Here is a 20,852-nt window from a genome sequence, read left to right as displayed (position 1 = left end):
TCCATCGTTTTGTGGTGCTCCCTGCGGCTCTGACTTGCGTGTTGCTAATGACTGATGATCCGTCCGGGGCTTCTTGACCGACCGGATGTCCCCTTGGAGAAATGTCTGTTCGGGTTCTCTGCCCGCCTTCGAGTTGTGTTGTCTTTGTTGTTGGGTTGTAAGCGCTCTTTATATATGCCAGACCTCAGACTCTGGTCAGATACGTGACTGCAAGTACTTCTGTTCTGCTCCATCCGGCCCACCCCACCCCACCCCTCCCCCGGTCCCCAGGCCCCAGAGCCTGTGTCTCTTCCTCTGTTGCTTAAAGCAAACCCCACTCCTTTGAGTCACATCTGGAGGAGAGCTGGGTGGCAGGATCGTTCATTCATTCACTCATTCATTCATTCATCCAGGATGCTCACCAAACCCCCAGCTGCCAGGGCGGGGCGTGTGCTGGGATGGAACTTCCCTGGCAGGAGTTCCAGACAACAGGACTGCCTGCGTGGCGGTAATTGTAAAAGGCGTGGGGCCGGCCAGGGGCAGGTATGTCAGGGTCTGAAGGCAGCAGGGCGGTCAGAGCTGTCTTCCTTCTCGGGAGTGGCTCGGTGGGGCCTGAGGACCCAGCGACAGGGAACAGCATTCCAGGCTGGGGGAACAGCATGTGCTAAGGGGGCTGGGGCACGGTGCGTGAGAGGCCCGGCTCCCCAGGAGGACAACCAGGAGCGTCTCTGTAGCTCAGTCCCGGCCCCCAGAGGCTTGTCACCCGCCAAGTCTGGCATGCACGCCGTCACCCGAGCTTCAGCTCCGAGACTGGCTCTAGAGGCCGCAGGCACCCTGTCCTTCCTGTGACTCAGCCCCAGCTCGGCCCTCACGAGCTGTGTGACCCTGGGCAGGCTCGGAGCCTCTCTGTGCCACAGTCTCATCTGCGGGATGTGGACAATGAGGATGACCCACGGCTCTCGCAGCTCTGCCACTTGTGGTGGCCTGCCCCTCCTTTCCACCCCCAGGGCCTGAAGCTTCTGAAGCTTCTCAGGGGAGAAGCGGCCACGAACCATAGGATTTTCACGTCTCACAAAATAGTGTTATTCTCTGGGTGGTTTGTTTTGGCCACTTAAAAAGTTGAAACCGTTCTGAGCTCACAGGCTGAACAGAAAGGGGGCGGGGGGCGGGATTTGGGCCACAGTTTGCTCCGCCCTCTGCCTCTTAGCCTTTAGTCCTGGCCTTTTCTCCACCCGCAGGGCCTCAGTTTCTCTATCTGTTAAAGGACCGCAGCCCCTTCCAGCCCCAGATCCTGGATTACTGCTCTCAGCCCGTGCAGCGTGTCCAGTGGGCCTGGCAGGCTGTGCCTCGTCCTCGGCTCTGGTCTGGGCTCAGGACAGGGCTTGGGCATTGCCCACCACTCAGCAGCTCCCAGGGCACCAGGAGTGAGAGTCCCCTCTGCACGTGTGCCCCCCCCCCCCAGAGGCTGGACACACGGCAGTGGCTAGGGTGGACGCTTCCCGGCACCTCTGAGCTCCTGTCCACCTGCTGTCCTCAGCCTCCCTGACTTGTCCGTCTCTGTACCCTTGGCCCCCACCACTGCCGATAATCTGAACAGAGGGTGTCGGACGGATGTGAGGACAGTACCTTTCTCTGACCTCTCTGGTTCTCTTGGCCTCCAGCCCACCTGGCCACCCCCAGCCCTCTGCAGCCCCAGAATGCACCTGGCTGCCCCCCCCCCAGCCCTCTGCAGCCCCAGAATGCACCTGGCTGCCCCCCCCAACCCTCTGTAGCCCCAGAGCTCACCTGGGCGCCCCCCAGCCCTCTGCAGCCCCAGAGCTCACCTGGGCGCCCCCCAGCCCTCTGCAGCCCCCGAGTGCACCTGGCCACCCCCCAGCCCTCTGCCGCCCCCGAGTGCACCTGGCCACCCCCCAGCCCTCTGCCGCCCCCGAGTGCACCTGGCCACCCCCCAGCCCTCTGCAGCCCCCGAGTGCACACTGATGCCCCTTCTCTCCCCAACTTGAATCTCTTTTGCAGGTAGAACACAGGCTATACAATGGGTCCGACAAGGAATGCGTGTCCCCAACAGCCAAGGTCACCAAGAAGGAAGCTCTCAAGGTGGGCACGGGCCCAGGAAGTGGGGACACAAGTGTGTCATTTGTCAGGTGGGTGGGCCAGTGAGGTCACCACGGCCCGGCCTGCCAGCGGGAGGGGCGGGCTGTGCTCTGGCCACCTCCCCACCCCCACTTCTCCCCCCCCCAGCCTGGGCAGTGGGCGCCCCGGTGGGCTGGCGGGCTGGCAGGAGGAAGGGGGGCGGGGGCCAGCTCAGGGCCTCCTCCCTTGACCCGCCCACCGGGTTCCCAGGCGCAGAAGGAAAACTACCGGCAGGAGAAGAAACGTGCCACGAAGCAGCTGTTCAGCGCCCTGACGGACCCCAGCGTGGTCATCATGGCCGACAGCCTGAAGGTAGGCCAGACGGGCGGGCACGTTGTCCCAGTCTCAGGCCTTCCCAGGGGACGTTGCAGAGTCACCCAGGAGGCAGTTGGGTGTGTTTGTTGCTGTGAGTCTGGATCAGTGTCCCGTGGGGGCCCCAGCAAAGGACCACAGGCTGGGGGCTTAAAGACAGGAATGCATTCTCCCCCAGTTCCGGGGGCTGGCCCCTGAAATCCGGTGTGGACCGGGCCGCCCCGCCCCCTAGTGGGGTATCCTTCCTGCTCCCCAGCTTCTGGGGGGCCCCAGGCAGCCCTGGGCTGTGGCTTGCTGATCCCAGCCTCTGCCTCTGTCTTCACGTGGCCCCTCTTGTGTCCGTGTGTCTGTGTCCAAACGTCATTGAATCAGAGCTCACCCGGCTCCATTGTGGCCTCATGTTCACCCGCTGAAATCTGCAGAGACCCTGTGTCCAGTTGAGGTGGGGGGGGCTCCTGGCCTGTGGATGGGAGTCCCAGGATGCCACGAGGCCCCGTGCCGGGGTTGCGGGGGAGGGGAGGCCGTATCACAGCCTCACGGATTGGGCTTAGAGTCTGTGTTTCGACCGGGGTGATGGTGGTCCCCTCAGCTCCTGGGACTTCTTTCTGCCCACCCTAAGGTGGCGGGAAAGCTGCTGAACCCCGGGGTTGCCACCAAGGACCCCCGAGACAAGTGTACCAGCACCAGGTCACCTGCCTAGGACTTGGGCCGGCATGGGCTCCTTTTGGCCCCCCACAAAATAAAAAATTAGGCGCTACAGTGAAATTCTTCTCTGGAGCGAGACAAGAACTGACCAACTCCAAAATTTACAAAGCTGACAATCACAATAGTCCCATCGGCTGCTGGGTCCTCCGGGGCGGGGGGAGGGGCTCCGATCTGGCCTTGAACCTCACCCGGAAACCTGCTCCTGGGTGCAGTGCCTCATTTCTCTGGATTCACTGTAATTTCTGAGCTCCTTGTCAAAGCCCGAGGACCTCGCCCACCGCCCAGCTCTGCCCCCAAGCTGTCCGGGTGCCCCTGGGGCGCCGCCCCCCCCCCCACAGCCGTGCCCCTCCCCGCAGATCCGCGGGACGCTGAAGAGCTGGACCAAGCTGTGGTGCGTGCTGAAGCCTGGCGTGCTGCTCATCTACAAGACGCCCAAGGTGGGCCAGTGGGTGGGCACCGTCCTGTTGCACTGCTGCGAGCTCATCGAGCGGCCCTCCAAGAAAGACGGCTTCTGCTTCAAGCTATTCCACCCTCTGGACCAGTCCGTCTGGGCCGTGAAGGTACCTCCGGGGGGCCCCAGGGCTCAGGGGGGTCGGGCCCCGGGAGGAGCGAGGCCCCGCGGGCGGGCCGAGTAAGAGACGGGCGCCGATGGGCGGCCAGGAGCCTAATCTCAATTGCTCTGTGGGCCCATCGCCACCCGGCCCCCACCCGGCCGTGGGTTAGGTCTCTCGGTGGCCGGGGACCAGATGCGGCCCGGGCGGAGCACACGGCGATGCGCAGAGGCTGAGGAATCGGGCCGTGTGAGCCGCTCCTAGCCCAGCCCTCCCTGCTGCACCTTCCTAACCGGGAGGCTGCCCATCAGGTTGCCAGATAAAATCCAGAATGTCCAGGTACGGCAGGATTTCAGACGAACACCCAAATGGTTTTTTTAGTGTAGGTATGTCCCAGAGATTGCAGGGGGTATACTTCTGCTGTAAAAAGTTACTCATCGTTTCGCTGAACGGGCACCCCGAACGTGCGCGTGCCGATTACGGCCACCCGAAGACGGAGAGAACTCCAGAGCCGCAGGAGAGCCCAGGACCGAGCCGCGGGCTCATTCTCCTCTCACTGCCTGCTGTGTCCGTGTGGCGTGGCCGGGGGGGTCTGGCCCCACCTGGGGGACCTGAGGCCGCGTGTGTCTCAGTGCGCATCTGCGTGACCCCTCGTGACCCGCATCTCCGCCCGTGCCTGCGTGTCCCCTCGGCTGACGCCGGCTCTCTGTCTCTCCAGGGCCCCAAAGGCGAGAGTGTGGGCTCCATCACACAGCCCCTCCCCAGCAGCTACCTGATCTTCAGGGCCGCCTCAGAGTCCGACGGTGAGTCCCCCGCTGCCCTGTGGGTCTCCCTGGTGGGGCCCCGCCTAGAGTGGGCGCCCCGGGGGCATCGCAGACCAGGTGCACGCGGCCCCTGTCCAGACCCTCCCGCTGCCGCCCAAGCAGGACGCAGGCAGATGTCACGGGACAAGCCTGGGCTTGGGCCAGGCAGGCCTGCCATCCACTAGTTACCTCTCGGAGCCTCAGTTTCCCCAGGCCAAAACATGAATACTGCCCGGCCACCCAGTTGTAACGACTACCCAGTGACCTTATTTAAAGCAACCAGATGGCAGCTGCTGAGCACCACGCACATGCCAGGCCCCGTCGAATCAGCAGGTTCTACTGTTTTCACCTCCGTTGACATACGAGGAAACTGAGGCACGGGCACACTGTCCCCAAGGAAGCCCTGAGGTCTGGAGAGCCATCTAGTTTCCCGGGCTCCCGAGTGCGGCGCGCGTTGTTGGAGCGCCCTCCAGTGGCGGCTCTGGGGAAATGCAGCTGCCCCTCTTTCAAGCCCTCGGGGCCCAGAGCGGTGGGGGGGCGGGGCTGGTGGACATTGTCCCGTCCACACCCCAGGAGGGACCCACCCTCCCCCCCCCCCCCCGTGTTCGTGGAGCCCGTGGTCTCAGGGGAAGGAGAGCAGCCCACTGTCAGACAAGGCAGATCGGACTAAAGCGTGAGCTGGGTCCCAGATGGGTGGGGGGGCCGTGAGCAGGGAGGGACGGTGTCCACATCCCCTGTGCGTATGAGGGTGGGCTTTCTGGAGGACGAGGAGGGGGCCCGGGAATGGGCCTCAAAGGATGCGTAGCATTCGGGGTGTCTGGTCCTTTGTGGCAACGACGAGGCGAGCCCCGAGCTCAGCAGGCCTCGGTGTCCCCACTCTTTCCTGCGGGGGCTGCTCCCGTGACCCCCACCTCTGCCCCCAGGGCTGGGTGCTCGGGCTCCCATCAAGCCTGCAGTGAAACCCCGTAGGACCCCGGGTGCCCCTGTGAGAACCAGGGGCCACCGTCCCTGCAAACCCTCGCCTCCCAGTCCCAGGCCCAGGATGCCCCCCAAAGGATTCTGTGGGTTTCAAAGTTAGGGAACGAGAGTCACGCTCTCCGAGAGGCCGCACTTTGAAGGCCCAGACTAGGGAGGTATCGTCACTGTCCTTAATCTCACGCCTCGAACCCCTGAAGCTTCTCTCGGAATAACGCTTGATCACATGATGTGCGGGCATAGACGCCCTCGTGAGTGGAAAGGCCGCTGTTAGTAATCCCACCAGGACACTGGGGGTCACCTTGGCGGACAGGCGTCCCCACAGCTGTGAGCGCCGCCTGGGACATGCGAGCAGTGCTGGTCTCACCCGCTGGCAGCCTCCGCCAGGAAGGCAGCAGGGATGGGGGGCGGGTGGATTGGGCCGGCTCTGCCTCAGGGCCACCCTCCCTCCAGGACGCCCTTGGCTGCCTGCCACGTTCAGCAGCCCCCTCCCCAGCCTGCCGCCCACTGTCCTGGCCTGTGCCGTGGGCCACCAGGAGCCCCGGGGCCCCTGAGGCGCACCCCTGCCCCCCAGGCCTGGGACAGGCGGCTGTGGTCAGGCAGGGCCCCGTGTGCAGAAGCTGCAGGTGCCTGGGTCTTGCTCAGGTGTGACCTTGAGGGAGGGAAGGGCGTCTTCCTTGCCCCGGGCTCCTGTCTCCCCCAGTCAGGCGGGGGCTGGCCGCCAGGCCCCGTCCTTGTTCACGTCTGCCACCCGCACTCGCCCACGTGCACCTGCGTGGCGGGGGCACCTGGGAAGGCTCTCCAGGGGGGTGGGGGACGCACAGGGGAGGGGCCCTTCCCGGGCTCGCAGTGGGCTCACCCCCCCCCCCCCCCCCGCAGGCCGCTGCTGGCTCGACGCCCTAGAGCTGGCTCTGCGCTGTTCCAGCCTCCTGCGACTCAGCTCGTGCAAGCAGGGCCGTGATGGGGAGCCCGGGTCCTCGCCGGATGCGTCGCCCCCCTCGCTCTGCGGGCTGCCCCCCTCGGCCACCATCCACGACCAAGACCTGTGCCCGTGAGCAGGGGTGCGGTGGGCAGGGGTCGAGCCCGGGTCTCCGGCCTGCTGGGGACCCCAGGACCCCGGCTGTCACCGGGACTCACATACGGGTCTCCTTGTACGTGGGGCGGGGGGCAGGCACCATGGAGGTCTGGCCACCAGACCCCGAGGTCAGGAGGCAGCCTCCTTCACCCAGACTGGGCCCGGGGGCCTCAGTTTCTTCACGTGCACACTGGGTTAGACCCGAGGATGTGGGTGCAGTGCCGGCAGTGAGCCGTGCCCTGGGTGGGGGCGCCCGGGCCGCACCCCTGACCTGGGGCCCCCGGCACGCCCCTCCCTTCCAGGCTGAATGGCTCCTCCCTGGAGAACGACGCTTTCTCAGACAAGTCGGAGAGGGAGAACGCAGAGGAGTCGGACAACGAGGCCCAGGACCACAGCGGAAAGACGAACGAGAGCGGGAGTGTCCGGTCGGAGACCCTGGAGGGCCTGGCGCCCGGGGGGACCACGTATGTGGAGCAGGTCCACGAGGAGTTTGGGGAGGTGAGAGCCCTCCCCACCTGGGCGGCCGGTGTCGCCCCGTCCCCCGCCTCCCCGGAAAAGACAGAGGCCTCGGTGCCCGGCTGGCCCCTGGACAGGAGATTGTAGTGCCCGGGGTGGGAGTGCTGGGGGACCAGACCAGACCAGGGTGGTGTCCACAACTCAGAGAGAGCCAGAGGGCCGTGAGGACTCTGCTGAGGGTTTGGGAAGACCCTGGGGGGGTTAGGTGGGGGCCCGCCGAGGTCCAGCGAGGCCTTTAGAAAGCCAAGGAGTGCGGGTAGAAACCCGGAGCCACTAGGGAGGAGCCTCTGTCGGGAGGCTGACAAGGGCGCCTTGGTCCCGGGCAGCCCTGGAGGAGGGCCAAGGGGCGGGGCTCAAGACACATCGGAGGAGGACGGGCAGGTCCCAGCCCGATGGCGACGCACCTGTGAGGCCGGGTAGGGTCAGGGCCGTGACACTGGGGGAGATGCACGTGAGGGCCCTGGGGCCGAGAGCGGGCAGCCCGAGGGACCCTTCAGAGGCCCAGCACAGACGAGGCTGGGCTCCACAGAGGGACCCGGGAGACCTGGCAGGGGCCCCAGGACAGGTGTGCTAGCACAGGGAGGCAAAGCAGCTTGTGTAAGGCGGCCCAGCAGGGTGGAGACAGGTACCGATCCTGCCTCCCTCGGGGTGGCTGCCTTCGGGCCACAGACACACACAGCCCTGAGTTCACGGCCCGCCTGTGCTGTGCGAGCTCAGCTGTGTGAACTCGGGTAAGTCGCCTGTCCCCTCTGTAACGTGGGGACGACCGCAGTGCCGGTGCCCAGGGGCCACTGCGAGGAGTAAGTCTGGGAAGAAGGGGTGCAGGGGCCACCTGGGTCCAAATCCAGCTCAGGGCCTCATCGGGGCTCAGAGGGGTAGGCAGTTGAGGGGACCCCCCCCCACACACACACACCAGCTGAGTCCAGATCCGCCCGAGGCCAGAGGCGTCAAAGGCTGAAGACGGTGGGGTCCCCGGGGAGGGATGATGGGCTAGACTTCCGCCCGGGCTTTGTGGGACTCCCCCGTGTCCCGGCTGTACTGCCCCGTCCTGTGAGCGCCCCACGGAGCTGGCCACGCCTCCGTGACCCTCTGAGACTCTGCCTGCCTCAGGGTTTGCTGGTTGGCGTGGACGGCAAGGTGCAGCCACCCGACCCCGCTGCCCAGACCCAGAGGGACAAAGCCCTGAGCCCCCACAGCTCTGTCTCCTTGAGTGTGTTACTGGGAAGGACAGGCGGGGGCCAGAGCGGTCCCCACCCGGCAGTGTGACCCTGGACCCTTATTTCTAAAGGAAGCGCAGGCCCAGAGCACCCCCCGCACCCATGTCTCCAGGCCACTGGGAAGATTGAATGGGCTGGGGTGGGGTCTCCCCGTACCCACCGTGCCTCCTGGCACCACTGGGTTTCAGCAGCCAGGGTGGGCGGGCTCTACCCCGCGCACAAGAGTCGGGGGTCGCCCAGACCGAGGGGAGAGCCCAGGTCGGCCAGGCTGGCAAGGAGCGGAGGCAGACAGCAGCCAGCCTGGGCCAGCACGTGCCCCTCTGGGTTGGGGTCGCCGGAGAGAACAGGGGCCAGACCGGGCGAGACAGGCCGGCTGGGCTGCCGGGGGCCAGACCAAGGAAGCGCACGTCCCCTGCCCAGAGCCGGCCACCCCTGTCCTGCCCCCCGTCCCCGCTCCCCCGGGAGGCATGGACCGGGGGCCTGACCGCAGCCTCCCCCCCGCCATCTCCACCATCGGCAGCTGGGCCAGGCCTCCCAGGTGGAGACTGTGTCCGAGGAGAACAAAAGTCTGATGTGGCTTCTGCTGAGGCAGCTGCGGCCGGGCATGGACCTGTCCCGCGTGGTGCTGCCCACCTTCGTGTTAGAGCCCCGCTCCTTCCTGGACAAGCTCTCAGACTATTACTTTCACGCCGACCTGCTGTCCAGGTGAGCGAGCAGGGGGCGCCCCTCCTACCCGTGCGCACCCGGAGAGCCCAGCCTCCCTCAGCCCCCGGCCCCTTCATGGATGTTTCTGGAGGGGCCCCGGGGTCCGCGGCTGAGCTCAGCCTCGTAGCGGGCCCCGTGTCCAAGACCGGCCCCAGGAGGAGCAGGTCGAGAGGGAGGAGGGGGGCAGGCTGCCCGTCAGGTCAGGGCCGGAGCCATCAAAGGTGAGCGTGGGGCCAGCCCCGAGCACCTTCTGTGTGTCCCGAGCTCTGGGCATTGGTGCCCTCAAGCCGAACCCTGCAGGCTGTGGAGGCTGGAAAGAGGGAGGCTCGGGAGCTGGGCGAGGGCAGGAGTACCCCGGAGGGCTTCCTGGAAGCAGAGGCGCCCTGCCAGCCCTCGAGCCAGCAGCACCCTGTCTGCCCCAGCATTGCGGTCACCCCGGCACTTTCTGGTTAGGTGGAGAACCGGATTCCTTGTTGGAGGGCGGGCAGCTTCCCTGCTTCGGGGCTGGGCGGGACGGGAGGGGCCCGGTGGCCCGTGTCCAGCCAAGTGGATGGAAGGTGGACAGGGCAAGAGGGTGGCCTGGGGGATCCCGGCCTGGACTGAGGGGCCTCTCCCGTCCTGGCACAGGGCCGCCCTGGAGGAGGACGCCTACAGCCGCATCAAGCTTGTACTGCGGTGGTACCTGTCAGGCTTCTACAAGAAACCCAAGGTCAGGGCCCCGGCGGGGAGGGCGGGCCCAGTGGAGGTGTGGGGCTGTGGGCCCCCTGCTCTCACTGCAACCCCAGCAGCCCTGTGCTCATCAGAGCCCGAGTTTGGGTTCTCAGAAAGGTTTCCATGACTCCCAAGATGCATCACGAAAAGCAGGTCCCAGGGGTTCCTTGAGGTGCAGGGGCGACAGCCCTTTTCCCAGCACCGCTGTGTGTGGCCGCTGTGTCTCTCAGACCTGGAGGGTCCCGCTTGGGCCCTTCAGGCGATTCTGTGGGACACGGGCGTGACCGTGTGGTTCTGGTTCTGCTCCTCCGCTGCGCCCAAGGGGAAACTGGGGCTCGGGGGAGGGGAGGGACGGCCCCAGAGTCACACAGCAGATCCAAGGTCTCTTCACTGCCTCGGGGCCCTCGGCAGGGCGGGGTGCGCGCCCACGTGGCGGCCCTGGGTGGGACGCTGCTGGGGCAGAGAAGGAGCGTCCGTCTGGGAGGCTGGCCAGGGCAGGACGGGGCGCCGCAGGGGTGGCTCCGGGCGGGATCCGGGCAGCTCGGCAGAGAGGAGCGGACAGGAGGCTGCAGACGGGGCTCGGAAAGGCGGGGCAGGCGTCCTCCGAGGGCATTTTATCGCTCGTGGAGCGATTGCCTCCGAGGGCAATAAATTGCCTTCCGGTCTCCGGGGGAAAGTGCATGCGTGCACACACACACGCACATGCACACACATACAGGCACACACGCACACGTATAGGCACGTGCGTGCACACATGCATGCACATGTGTACACACTCACATGCATACAGGCACACACTGACATACACACACGTGCACACACACACGCACAAGTACAGGCACACACGTGCATGTGCGCACACATTCCTATGCACACACAGACACACGTGCGTGCACACACGCACACGTACATGTACACGCACATACAGGCGCACATGTGCACGCACATGCACACAAATACAGGCACACGCACACGTATAGGCACGCGCGTGCACACATTCACACACATACAGGCACACACTGACACGCACACACGTGCACACACACGCACAAGTACAGGCACACACGCACACACGTGCGTGCGCGCACACATTCCTATGCACACACAGACACGTGCGTGCACACACGCACACGTGCACATGCTCACATGCACACGTACATGTACACACAGGCACACACTGACACGCACATGCACACACACATAGTCACATGCACAAGTACAGGCACACATGCACACACATACACACACACGCACACGTATAGGCACGCACGTGCACACACACACACGCACAAGTACAGGCACACGCACACATGTGCGTGCGCGCACACATTCCTATGCGCACACACATGTGCACACACTCACATGGACACATGTAAGGCACGCACATGTGCGTGTGCACACACATACATGTACACACACTTACAGGCACCCACACGCACACGTGTGCACGCACACACACATACTCACAGGCACACATGTAAGGCACACATGGACAGACATAAGGCACACATGCACACACTCACAGGCACACACGTACAGGTACTTTCAATCACACGTGCACACACACACATACGTATAGGCACACACACGTGCGTGTGCACAGAGGTCTGCTGGATGGCGTGAAGGGGTGGCCAGCTGCTGCCGATCAGATGAGGGGGTCCGAGACCCGGAAGGAGGGCTGTCCTGAGCGGGAACTTGTTCCCTGCTGCAGTGGGGACGAACCTGGGCGGTTTGCGGGAGCAGAAAGGTGGCGAGCGGAGTTAGGGAGTGGGGCGCAGGGCTGGGGGCTTGGGGTCCTACTGAAAGGGTCAGTAGAAGCCACTGGGGGCTTCGAACAGGCTGTGCACTGGTTTCACCCAAAGTCCAGGGAAAGCGTGACCTGCTCAGGGTCTCCGGTCCCCCTCGGAGCCGGGAACCGGACAGGACACCTCATAGGCTGCCCCCCCCAGAACGTAAACCATGGGCAAAGCGTGTTCTCCCCAAAGCGGAAGTGGGGCGCTGCCCCCAGGTGCTGGTGGCCAAGCAGGCCGTCCCTTGTAGGGATGGGGGTGGGCAGTGGGCAGCCCCCCAGGCTGTCCCTGCGTCCACACCCCGTCCCGCTTGGGCCCAGTTCCTCACGTGCGCCTCTCGGTCATTGCCCGCAGGGGATCAAGAAGCCGTACAACCCCGTCCTGGGGGAGACCTTCCGCTGCCGCTGGTTCCACCCCCACACCAGCAGCCACACCTTCTACATCGCGGAGCAGGTAAGGCCCGGCCGCTCCCAGGCGGCACGCCGGGCCCGTGGTGGGCACTCCGACCCCAGTGCACGTTCTTGGCGGCCCCCCGGCCGCCGTCGGGATCCTCCCGGGAGCTGCAGTCGGGGACAGGCCCCAGGACAGCAGAAGGTGCTTCCTCGGGAGGGGACGGCACACCCTGACCCCCCGGGCGCTCTGCACCGATGTGGGGTCTCCTCCGCTTCCCTGGGCAGCGGGACTGAGAGCCGGGAATGGCCAGGAGGGATGCGGTGGGGCAGGGGACGGGGGCTTCTCGTCAGGAAGCCGGGCTCTGCCCTCCCCGGGGAGGACTGTCCTCTGTCCTCTGCCCGCAGGTGTCCCACCACCCGCCCGTGTCCGCCTTCCACGTCAGTAACAGGAAGGACGGCTTCTGCATCAGCGGCAACATCACAGCCAAGTCCCGGTTTTACGGTGAGGGGGCTCCCCTGGGCTGTCCCAGCCGGGGGATGATAGGATGCGGAGGTCCCCAAGACCGCACGTGGTGGCCGGCTTTGTCTCCCTCCCCACGTCTCCGGGTCAGGGACCACGTGGGTGGTGAAGAGCTCGGGACCCGGAGAGAGGCAGGGTCTGTGCAGAGCCCGGCCGCCCCTCAGCCGCAGGGAGGGCACGTCCTGTGGGGACACTGTGAGGGTCACGGGCAAGGACCTGCGCCAACAGGTGCCGTCTAGAGCTGGGCTGTCCGATGCAGCACCCCTAGCCACGTGTGGCTCTTTAAATTGATCAAAATGAAGTTTTAAGAGCAGCTCCTCAGTTGCCCTGCACTTGCTCTGTGGCCCCACGTGGCTCGTGGCTTCTGTCTCCCCGAAATCCGAACAGAGTAGGGACGCCTGGGTGGCTCAGTCAGTGAAGCATCTGACTCTTGACTTGGGCTCGGGTCATGACATCACGGTTCGTGAGCTCGAGCCCCACGTTGGGCTCTGTGCTGGCTCTCCCTCTCACACTCTCTCTCTCTCTCTCTCTCAAAATAAATAAATAAACATTAAAAAAAAAAAAAAAAAAAACAACCCAAGCAGGGAGTTGGGCTAGTTTGCAAACGTTTGCAGCCTACGCCCTGAAAATCCCCCCTTCGGTAACTGAAATCAACCTTAACGTGTGGCATCCTGGGTGGGCCTTTTCCAGAATCTGAGTCACAGAGAGGTTAAGTGACCCACAGGGTTAGTGAGAGGCCTGGCTGCCCCACAGTCACACAGCTGGAGGGACAGGGGCCTCTTTCCACCTGCTGGAAGGGAGCTCAGAGCCTGTGACTTAGGGGGCGGGCCCCCGGGGTCCTGAGGGTCCGTCTCCACTCACCGGTTCCCCCGGCCGCATCTCCGCAGGGAACTCCCTGTCGGCTCTGCTGGACGGCAAGGCCACGCTCACGTTCCTGAACCGTGCGGAGGATTACATCCTCACCATGCCCTACGCCCACTGCAAAGGTGAGGGGCTCCCTTTGCCCAGGGCGGCAGCACCCAGGCCGGCTCCCTCGGTGCAGACGCCCTGGTCCTTACTGGTCGGTTGAAGGTGCACTCGACTCTTCAGTGACTTCCTACCTGGGTGTGGGACTCCTCTTGGAAGACGCCTTCGGGCCCTAACACCCCGCTTCCTTCCCGGTTGGCCCCACGGGAGCGTGACGCTTCCTGCCATAGACCACGAGGCAGGCATTTCTGCAGGAAGCCAAGCTTCCTGCCAGTAGGAAACGGTGTTTCGGTATCACAGCTGCAAGCCAGACCTGCCTCTTAGGAGTGCTTCGTCATTGTCTCTAGGACTTTCCAGTAACTAAACAGTAGCTAATCTTGTTTTTTTTTTTTAAGATGAAAATACATCACGAGTTTACGTGTTTCCAATCCAGATCCCAGACGTCAGACTTCTATTTAGTCCTGGGGACCGGGCACCTGCAACGTCTTCCTCCCTCTTGCCACAAAGCCCCTTTCTAAGTGACACCACCGCGGTCACCTTTCCTCTCCCACACCACGCACACCAGTCAGAATGACACTGACCACCCAGCCCGATAGCGTGACGGCCAGAAGCGCTCTGTGCTTTCTCTGTGGTGATTGTTCTTATCTTGGCCTGTCTCCCTGGGGTCTGTAAAGTCCCGGGGACGGATCCCCCTGCAGGATCACACTACCAGGAAAATTCCACTTGGTTTTAGTTTCATTTTCCTTTGGCAAATGTCATATTTTAAGTGCTTGTGGAAATGCAGTGTTTATCTGGTTCCAAAGTCTAAACCACAGGTGTAGTCAGAGGAGGCTGGTGTCTGTCTCGGGACCCTGTCCCCACCAGCGGAGAGGGGACCACCCCCCCCCCCCCCGCTCTGCAGCACCCCGCCCCACTTGGTGCAGGGCCGTCCTGGGCAGCACGCAGGTGTGCCCGTGGGATTTGGGGGTTTCCCAGCCCTTTTCTGTTCCAAGTGGCTCGTCTCTTTTTTTTTTTTCTTCCACGTTATCCCACACGCCCAGGTGTTTTACAACCGACACAACACAGCTCTTGTCTTTAGTTAGAGTAAGTCTTCCGTATGGCCAGAAACGGAAGATTCATCCATTCCTAGGTTAATTAAAAAATACGTGTGTTACTTTAAATAAATATGCCGGGCCAATCCCGGGCGCAGCCATGAGCGGGGAGGATGTAGGAGCTCACGTCGGGGCCCAAACTGCAGAGCAAATGATAGATGGCGATGAGCGTCTCGTGGGGGCCCTGGGAGCCTGGAAAGGGGGGGTCCTGGAGGAGGGCACCCAGCAAAGGGCAGGACATTCCCTGGACAGAGCAACTGTTGGGAGCACAAGCCCTGGGGGCAGAGACTCCGTTCCCTGGGGGCAGAGGGTCACCGAGGAGCCAGGTGTGGTCGGGGTAACGCTCCCCCTGACCGACTCCTCTCCATCCCAGAGACTCTGCCCCCAGGGGCCCCTGTCCTCTCCCCCACCCTGACCCTTCTCTCCGTCCTGGGGTCCGACACCGGCCTCCTCGGGGTCAGCGTGGCTGGGTCGGGACGACGAGGCAGGACCGAGCAGGGACTGTGTTTCAGGAATCCTGTATGGCACCATGACCATGGAGCTGGGAGGCAGAGTGACCATCGAGTGTGAGAAGAACAACTTGCAAGTTGAGCTGGAATTCAAGCTTAAGGTAGCACTGGCCGCCACACCCCCAGCCACCTCAGGGCAGGGAGGAGCCTTCTGGTGCCCCGGGGTTTCTGGAGCAGATGCCCACGGGAGGAGGGAGCTGCCCTTGGCATCTCCGTGGCACAGCCAGGGCCAGGAGAGAGGAGGGGGTTCCCGCAGGCCGCACGGTGGGGCCGGCACAGGCCCAGACCCCTTCCCCTCCATGGGGCGCACGCCCTGGAGGCATCCTCGAGCTGAAGCTGAGGCTTGGGGTGAGCGTGGCCGCCCCCAGCTTTGGGTCGCATCCTAGCCTCCCACGTCCCGGGGGCGGGGAGCCTGCACCCTCATGAGGAAGGAGCCTCCTCCTCCCCCGGCCCGCGGAGGGGCACAAGGGTCCAGGGGAGACCACCGACCCCTCAGCAGCACTGTCGCGGGGTGTCCCCGCAGCCTTTCTTCGGGGGCAGCACCAGCATCAACCAGATCTCGGGGAAGATCACGTCCGGAGAGGAGGTTCTGGCCCATCTCACCGGACACTGGGTAAGAGGCTGGCGCAGGCAGGCCCCCGGAGCACGGGCACAGCCATGGGGCCAGCACCTCTGACCTTGCCCGGGCCGTCTGGGGCAGGACAGAGAAGTGTTTATCAAGGAGGAGGGCCGAGGAAGCACCGAGCTCTTCTGGAACCCGAGTGGGGAGGTCCGGGGGCAGAGGCTGAAGCGGCACACGGTGCTATTCGAGGAGCAGACCGAGCTGGAGTCGGAGAGGTGAGGCCTGCCGGCGGCCGCGGGACCCGGGACCCCAGCCCGCGGTGGCTGGGCAGGCGGCTGTCCTCCCGGTCGGCAGGGCTACGGTGCTTTGAGCTTGTCCCAGGATGTCGCTGGCAGGGAGGGTGGACCAGAGCCGACCTCTCGTGACAGATGACGTGTCCCGCTGGGGCAATTGCGGGGGGGAGGGACGGAGGGCTTGGGGATCCGTCACTGCCCGCAGGTGACCAGCATCTCCACAGGGAGGACCCTGCGGGCGAGAGGTGTGAGCTCAGAGTAGGAAAGAGCCATCTCATTGTGCGTAGTAAACAGCACCCTAGGAGAGAGAGTGAGCTGCCTGTCGCCAGAGGCAACCAAGTGGAGGTTGCTCTAAGCCTCCCCTCCGGTGCCAAGCGGGCGGGACAGCCCAGGGCCCCCGGCTCAGAGCGAGTGCCCTGCTCGCAGGCTCTGGCAGCACGTCACCAGGGCCATCGGCGAGGGCGACCAGCACAAGGCCACACGGGAGAAGTTTTCGCTGGAGGAGGCACAGCGGCAGCGGGCTCGCGAGCGCCAGCAGAACCTCACGCCCTGGAAACCGCAGCTGTTCCGCCTGGACCCCGCCACCCGGGAGTGGCGCTACCTGCACGAGGAGTGAGTGCCGGGGGGCCCCGGGGCCACTGCTCCACACGGGGCCCCGGCTGCCCTGGAGGGGCAGGGATGGGGGCGGGAGGGTCCTCCCGGGGCTCCGCGGCCGCCCTCCCGTGGGCCCTGCACACAGGCCTAGGCAGTAGTCCCCCTCTGGGGGCTGAGCTGGGGGGCTGAGGCTGGGCCGGGACGGGTCCCCTCGCCCCAGGGGCCACTGCCTCTGCCAACGGAGACCCTCCGGACCCTCCAGCCGCAGCCCCTGGGATCCCCTGAAGGACATCGGCGAGTTTGAGCAAGACGGGGTCTTGCACACCGTGCAGCGGGGGACCGCGGCCCACCGGACCGCCTTCCTGGGCAGCCCGGGGCCCAGGCACCAGGTCAGCTCCCCCAGGGTCCCCGCCCGGGGTCGACCTCAGCGGCGGGAGGGGACCGTCAGGCGGTGGGTGTGGCGGCCGCCCCCCACCCTCACTCTTACCTGCCCGCCCCTCCCCCTCCGGTATCCCCCCCCCCCCACCTACACTCGCCCCCTCCCAGCAGGGCCTCCTCTGCGCCCCCCATCCCCTGCCCTGCCCTGCCCAGCACGGCACCCGAAACGCCTGGGTTTGCAGGAGGCTGGGTTCACGGGGCAGCCAGATGTGCAGGGCGCGGTGCCGGGGGCGGCTGGCTCCTGGCCCGCTGCTCCCCGGAGGTGCCCTCTGTGAGGCTGACAGCCGATGAGGAAACTGAGGCTCAGGGCAGCCTGGGGGCCCGGTCAGGTAGGAGAAGGAGCGACCTGCCGAGGGAGAGCAGGGAGAGAAGGCGGGGGGCTCCAGGAGGCGAGCAAGAGGTCTCCTGAGAGAAACCCCAGGGCGCAGCCCGTGAGGGAAGCCTGCGGTGTCCTCCACGGGTGCCACCCACCCCACGCGTCACAGAGTCTGTGAGAACAGAACGGCATCTGCTGGGCCAGCGTGCTCGCAGCTGGAGGCCGGCAGCCACACGGGCAGGACAGGCAGGGTGGCCCCAGTCTCCCCAGCAAGCAGGGGCCACGTCTCTCGCCGTCCACATGACACCCCTGCCGTCGCCCCTCAGCCCTGACTCGGACGGGCAGCCCCAGCCACCTCCACCTGGATGCCCCCCGGGCCCCCCCCCACCCTCTCCGCAGCCCCTCCGGCCGGCCACGCCTCGGCCGCCCCTGTACTCTGGGGAAGCACTGGGGGTCAGCCAATCCTGGAGGTCCCTCTGGACGCGTCTCCCCGTGCCGGGGGATCCCTAGCTGTCAGCTCACGCAGTGAGACGGGACCAGCGGCCACGGCCGCTCCTTCTAGAGCCGTCCCGGCATAACCGTGCCGCCGTGTCCGCGGGCCGGCACATCCCCGGCAGGGCCCCTGGGGCTCAGCCGGAGCATGAGGCCAGCGGGGGGTGTGGTGGGCACAGGCGGGCCCCCAGCGGCAGTGGCTCTGCCTCTTTCTAGGGGCCCGGCCCACACCGGCGGCTCCGCAAGGCCAGCGACCAGCCGTCCGGCCACAGCCAGGTCACGGAGAGCAGCTCCACGCCCGAGTCCTGCCCAGAGCTCTCCGACGAAGAGGAGGAGGACGGTGACTTCATCCCCGGTGAGCCCTCCTGAGCTGGGTGGGAGGGGTCAGAGAAGCGGCTGCCCCTGCAGGTACAGGGTCCACCTCAACCCTCCTCCCAGGGGCCCTCACACGCCTCCCTGAGCCCGGGGGCGGACGAGGGGCGTGGAGGGCAGCGGTCCCCAACCCTGTACTCTGGGCGGGGGGGGGGGGGGGGGGGGGGAAGGGTGGTGCCTCCCGTGGCTGGCAGGGGCAGTGTGGGGGGCGGGGCTGGGCAGTGTCTGTCCGCATGTGACCCTCCGGTTCTGCCCCTGTGTCTCTCCGACTTTGTCCCTGCCTCTGTGGAGGATGGGCTGTGCCTCATCCGTTTCTGTGTCCCAGGGCTTGTCAGAGGCCAGCTGAGCTTGGCCAGGGGTGGGGGTTGGGGGGGGACCCTCGCTGCCCGTGCTTCTAATCCTCGAGGGGTTAGCCTCACCCGAGAGGTGCGGCGTGGCCCTGGGGCCCCCTTGCTGGCTCCCGGGACACGCAACTCACCTTAGATTCCCCCTCCATCCCCTGTCCCCTGGGTCCCCTGACGTGCGGCCGGCCACCCCAGGCAGCGAGAGCCCGTGCCCTCGGTGTGGGAAGGAGGCTCGGCGGCTGCAGGCGCTGCACGAGGCCGTGCTGTCCATCCGGGAGGCCCAGCAGGAGCTGCACAGGTAGGCTCGCTCCCAGGGTCCCCGCCTGGAGAGCGCCAGGGGCTCTGGAATCCGGAATGTCGCTCCGGTGCCAGAACCCTGAAGATTGGCCGGGGGTCTGGTGTCATGAGGACAGGATGAAGGAGCTCTGGGCGGTGTGGGGGCTGCAGGGGGTCCCTCTGAACAGGATGAGCTGGCGATGCTCGGGGGGCCCCTAGCTCTGTGCTAAAAACATGAATAGCAGGATGCCTGACATAGGGTGTAGGCTTGGAGGAGCCTGGGTGTTGAGTCAGTGTGAGTCAGAAGGCACTGCCCTTGGTTGGGGGGGGGGGGGGGGGGGCGGAGCATGGCGCCGGCCTGGAAGCAGAAAGGAAGCCGTGGGAGCAGCCGCCTGGCCCCACACAGGAGGCTGGCTATGAGGCATGTAGCCAGAGAATAGCCAGAAGTTTCCAGGCACACGACGATAATCCGAGGCCAGGGTGGGGGTCACTGTCCTGGGGCGGCCGTGACGCCGTGCATAGACGGGGCTCGCACCACAGGATGCACTGTCCCCCCTGCCGTCCTGGAGGTCGGAGCCCGAGGTCCAGGTGTGGGCGGGGCCGGGTCCCCCCGAGGCCCCTCTCCTGTGTGTGGACGGCCGTCCTCTCCCTGTGTCCTCGCGGGGCCGTCCCTCCGTGCGTGTCTGTGTCCCGATCCCCTCTTCTTACAAGGACCCCGGTCACACGGGATCAGGGCCCACCCCGGTGACCCCGTGCTACCTTAATTACCTTTTGAAAAAATCCGTCTCCAAAAAGAGTCACCTCTGAGGTGCTGGGCGTCGGGCTCCAACGTATGGCTTTGGGGGAGGGGGAGACGGCTCAGGCCGACAGCGGGATGGGAAAGGGGGTACAAGAGCCCCCCCCGCCCCAGCCGTGACCCCTCCCTCCCTGGAATGTGTGCCTGCCGCCTCCACCCTGCCCTGGGACCCCTGTGTTGACCAGCCGTCCGCTGAGGGGAGGGGAGGCCCCCCTGTCTGGGCCCTGGCTCAGCCTCCACCCCATTTGCAGGCACCTCTCGGCCATGCTGAGCTCCACGGCGAGGGCCAGGCAGGTGCCGGCCCCAGGCCTCCTACAGAGCCCGCGCTCCTGGTTCCTGCTCTGCGTGTTCATGGCGTGTCAGCTGCTCATTAACTACGTCCTCAAATAGGAGCCCCTTGGGGACAACGTGGGCATCGCCCGCAGAACTGGGCCGGCCCCAGCCCTCCCTCCCAGGCACCTAGCACTTTAAGCCAGCCCGGGGGAGGCAGACAGACCCACAAGCGCGGCCACTGTGGCTGGAGGGGCCCGTGGCAGCAGGAGGACCGCAGGAAGGACCTGGGGGGCCATCCGGGCTCCTCCAGGGGAGGTGCTGACCTTTCCCGTGGGGCCCTCCACCCAGGGCCGGCCTTAACGCTACCGCCAAATGCAGCTTTCGTGTCCCCCCCCCCCCCCGGCCACCTCCCGCAGCCTGGGCGAGCCAAGGGGGGTACACCTGACCACAGGTGTGCACAGGTGTGCACGTGTGGGCTGTGGTGCACGGGCGGCTCCGCTGGCCCCGCATCCCCCGGGCCGGGGAAGCCCAAGTTCGCCACTTTGCTCAGACTGCTGCACGGTCTTCCTGTTTTACACTTTTTTAATAAACGCGGTATTTTAGGCAGGCTGCAGGCAGCGTCTGGCATCCCGCCTCCGTGCCTCTGTCAGGTGCCGCCGTGGGCGTGTGCGTGTGCACGTGTGTGTGAGCACCTGCGCGTAGAGGTACACACAGAGCCTTAAACTACGTTGTGGCCATGCCGTCGGCACGGATGGTCTCGTTTTCCGGTTTTGGTCTGCAGGCTCTTGTCCCCGCACCTCCCGCCCAGGTTTGGGGGCGAGTCTACGCCCCTTATCTTGAAGTAAACACATCCGCGTTCCGTGCTGTCTTCTTGGGGAACTTCTGGAAAGACGGGGGAGCCTTCCCAAGGAGAGACTTGGTGCCCACAGGGGCTGCCTGGGGCTGGAGGTGCCCAGGGAGGGCCCGAGGCCATGAGGATGGAGAGGAGGGGCCAGGAGAGGACGGGGTGCGGTTTGCAGGGAACTGTGGGAAGCAGGCCCACCCAGTGGAGCAAGTGCTGGGAGACGGGGGTCCCGTCCACCGTCCGACAAGCCAGCTGAGGACATAGGTGGCCCTGCCCCGTCTAGGGAGCCACTGAGACTGTGG

The 20,852-nt window shown here is 65.4% G+C and overlaps 1 protein-coding gene across 6 annotated transcripts in view; it reads left to right on the top strand.

Annotated features, from left to right (window-relative positions):
* Positions 1-20,317, top strand: part of OSBPL5 (oxysterol binding protein like 5) — a 52,179-nt gene extending 31,862 nt beyond the window's left edge. For 3 of the 6 annotated variants that reach the window (XM_027045738.2, XM_027045732.2, XM_027045731.2), the window contains exons 4-22: positions 1,996-2,076; positions 2,323-2,424; positions 3,486-3,689; positions 4,399-4,483; positions 6,338-6,509; positions 6,836-7,031; positions 8,787-8,971; positions 9,599-9,680; positions 11,827-11,925; positions 12,270-12,366; positions 13,272-13,370; positions 14,954-15,051; positions 15,474-15,563; positions 15,651-15,787; positions 16,232-16,417; positions 16,662-16,788; positions 17,862-18,000; positions 18,557-18,659; positions 19,685-20,317. In XM_027045738.2, coding sequence (XP_026901539.1) covers positions 1,996-2,076; positions 2,323-2,424; positions 3,486-3,689; positions 4,399-4,483; positions 6,338-6,509; positions 6,836-7,031; positions 8,787-8,971; positions 9,599-9,680; positions 11,827-11,925; positions 12,270-12,366; positions 13,272-13,370; positions 14,954-15,051; positions 15,474-15,563; positions 15,651-15,787; positions 16,232-16,417; positions 16,662-16,788; positions 17,862-18,000; positions 18,557-18,659; positions 19,685-19,823 — 2,421 coding nt within the window. In that variant the 3' untranslated portion in view covers positions 19,824-20,317. The other 3 variants (XM_027045737.2, XM_053202773.1, XM_053202772.1) reach the window with 3 other exon arrangements.
* Positions 20,318-20,852: the final 535 nt, after the last annotated feature.

This window comes from Acinonyx jubatus, chromosome D1 (assembly GCF_027475565.1).
Source record: "Acinonyx jubatus isolate Ajub_Pintada_27869175 chromosome D1, VMU_Ajub_asm_v1.0, whole genome shotgun sequence".
Lineage (NCBI taxonomy): Eukaryota > Metazoa > Chordata > Mammalia > Carnivora > Felidae > Acinonyx > Acinonyx jubatus.
The sequence above is the reverse complement of the archived record's forward strand: the minus strand, read 5'-3'. Positions and strand labels throughout refer to the sequence as shown.